Source organism: Acyrthosiphon pisum, chromosome A2 (assembly GCF_005508785.2).
Source record: "Acyrthosiphon pisum isolate AL4f chromosome A2, pea_aphid_22Mar2018_4r6ur, whole genome shotgun sequence".
Lineage (NCBI taxonomy): Eukaryota > Metazoa > Arthropoda > Insecta > Hemiptera > Aphididae > Acyrthosiphon > Acyrthosiphon pisum.
This window is the reverse complement of record NC_042495.1, coordinates 106,653,862-106,656,621: the sequence shown is the minus strand read 5'-3', so window position 1 is coordinate 106,656,621 and position 2,760 is coordinate 106,653,862. Positions and strand designations below refer to the sequence as shown.

Sequence of the window (2,760 nt, the reverse complement as noted above, 5' to 3'; positions counted from 1 at the left end):
GAAAACTATGCCGAAAACATCGACATTTGCTGTACCTACGTTCGTTCATAATAAAATAGGATTTTGTCGTTTTTGAGTATTTCAGAAAACAATAGATCCGTATCGATCACAGTACTAATTATAGCAAATATAAATATTATGAAAGTTAAATAATTATGATCTATTATATATTTGTTTTAATTTAATGACTTTTTAAGTGGAAAAACGACTGTACACCAGCGTTGGTACCTATATTTATTTCATTTACATCCTATAGCTATAAACGTCAGACATTTTTTATGTGGAACAAGCACATCGTTGAGATCAAAGTAATCAGTCTATAAATAAATATAATATTATATATCTGTAAAGTAATGATGTTGTATAACAGTAACAAATAATGTTATGTCTCCGGATATTCTAACTCAGTATCTTTCCAGTCATTCCCAATTCAAGAAAAAATTTTATTATGCATGAACAATCAAAGACAACACAAACAATGTTTGTCTTCATATATTTATAATATTTTATTCCAATTCGTTTCAGATTTAAATTATATGATTAGCTCGGTAATTCCCCTTCTATAAAATATACGTCCTAAATATAGTTCATGCCGAAGTCACAGTGACATTATAACTCTCCTTATAGTTATTAATAAAAAACATAATAATATTAATAATCCACAATAATTATTACAATGTACAATCTGTTTTCGAAGTGAAACTACTTTACGGAGGCTACAACGCCAAAAAATGTGTAACGAAATGATGACACAACATTTTCATGACAACGAAAAACAAATAAAATATAAATCATATAGGTGAATATGATACCTAAATTATATCGGTAATTCACGATTCCACGTATACCTTTTTATTCACACGATTCCGTACAAAACTAATTTACGACGTTGCCGATTGTATTTTAGAAAAAATTGTAGACACAAAAATTGTTGATATCAATATTATAATATACTATGACCATACAACAACTAGATAGCCGTCTCCTTCTTGTCATCGAAGTCGGCCGCCATTTACAAAGCAGGCAATGTTTACAAATAATATTATCAGTACTTATTCAGTTATCACAGTATATTAATTAATCAAATAAATATGTTATTAGTCTGAAATCTGAATTCTAATAAATTCAAAATTTCAAACTAATAACTATTGCTTAATATTATATTTTGTTACATACCTTATCTATGTAATATCCAATTACTTTATTGATTTATAGCAGAGTGTGAAATGTAATATGGATATTATTGTTGGATTTAGTTAGGTACTTACCAATTTTCTTTCACCACCACCAGAAACAAATTTAATATAGGTAGGTAGGTAGGTGCACTTTTCTTGTCAACTATAGTATTTGTTTTATAACGTATATCAGCTATTCTTTCCACATGTGTGTGTAGACTATAATATGCCTAGAGAATAATATTGTTTATTATGTCTAATTTGTCTCTAAAGTGAAAACAATTATTATTTGTAATATTAATATATATTATTTATGTAGGTACAAAAGTTTAATTTATACTTTTAACAATATACAATATTTGTATAAACTTGCAACTTGCAAGTGAACAATTTTATGAAAATAAATTGACAAAACAAAACAAAATTAAAAACTTTAAATATAACAAACAAAAGGTTTACTGGTGATAAAATAAAATAGCTTTAGTCAGTGTGTGGCGTTTATTCACAGGGTTAAGAATGTTAGTAGAAAACATTTTTCCAAATGTATGTAAACGTACACTCAAATATTTTTTTATAATAATTTGTTACTAATGTAGAAGGGTGCTGAGTACATTTTGAAGGTGTCTTTAATAAAGGAGATATATAGTGTGGTGTTTTGATGGGTGTTAAATTAACGTTTGGTGGTGTCTTAGTGATAGATAAATCAATTGCAACTGAATCAATAGATTCCTGCGATTTTAAAATTGTAGGATTTAAATTAGGTGTAAATGTGTAATTGTCATACTGGTACTCTGTAGTGGTGTTTCATGAATAGTTTCAATATTACACAATTTTTTAGGAGGTTCCAAACTTCCAGACATAAGAAGTGAAGGAACTGATTCACCTTTTAACATTAATTTATAACTTCCTCCAGGTCTGACCACAAATTCGGAGCGTAAAAAATGGTCACTACATACTCTACTAGAATTATTCGGAATAAATCCTTTACGCTTAACTGCATCAATCCACAATTGTAGTTTATTGAGATCTTTTAAAGGAAATCTGCAATTCATCAAAATATACGAATAATAATCAGATTCATCTCAGGGGAGTATATTCTTTCAGATTGATAACTAAAAGTTCTCACTTAAAAAAATGTTGGGAACAACCACGTATCTGTCTATTGGTACATCCATGCACTGAACATGAGACTGGCATAATGGCAAATAATAGTATTTATTATCGGTAACACAGTTAGGTATCTTTGCTCTATGAACACAGTAACAAAAGTTGAAGAGTCGCAAAGTGCAATAATTAATTATTATGCCTACTGTAATGTCGCAAATCTCAAAAATCGCAATTCATAATTTATTAATATGGTAAATGTTGATAACTGATAATAAGTATAGCATTATCAGTATCCTCATGATAAGAATAAATGTAAATATTGCCTGCTTTGTAAAGGGCGGCTGACTTCAATATCGGCCACCACCGTAGTACAAAGACGGCTATCTAGTTGTTGTATATATCTATGACTATGACCATTATAATTGTATAATCTTTTTTATTTGAGACGTTTTCAACTCATGAAATAAACAGAATGTAC

The 2,760-nt window shown here is 28.7% G+C and overlaps 1 protein-coding gene across 1 annotated transcript; it reads right to left on the bottom strand.

The window, feature by feature from the left end:
- Positions 1-239: 239 nt before the first annotated feature.
- On the bottom strand, positions 240-2,372 carry LOC100571740 (THAP domain-containing protein 1-like). Its single transcript, XM_029490045.1, has 4 exons — positions 2,302-2,372; positions 2,026-2,216; positions 1,764-1,966; positions 240-317 (listed from the first exon to the last, which is right to left on the bottom strand). Exons 1-4 carry the CDS (start codon positions 2,370-2,372, stop codon positions 240-242), a joined length of 543 nt encoding a protein of 180 aa, XP_029345905.1.
- Positions 2,373-2,760: the final 388 nt, after the last annotated feature.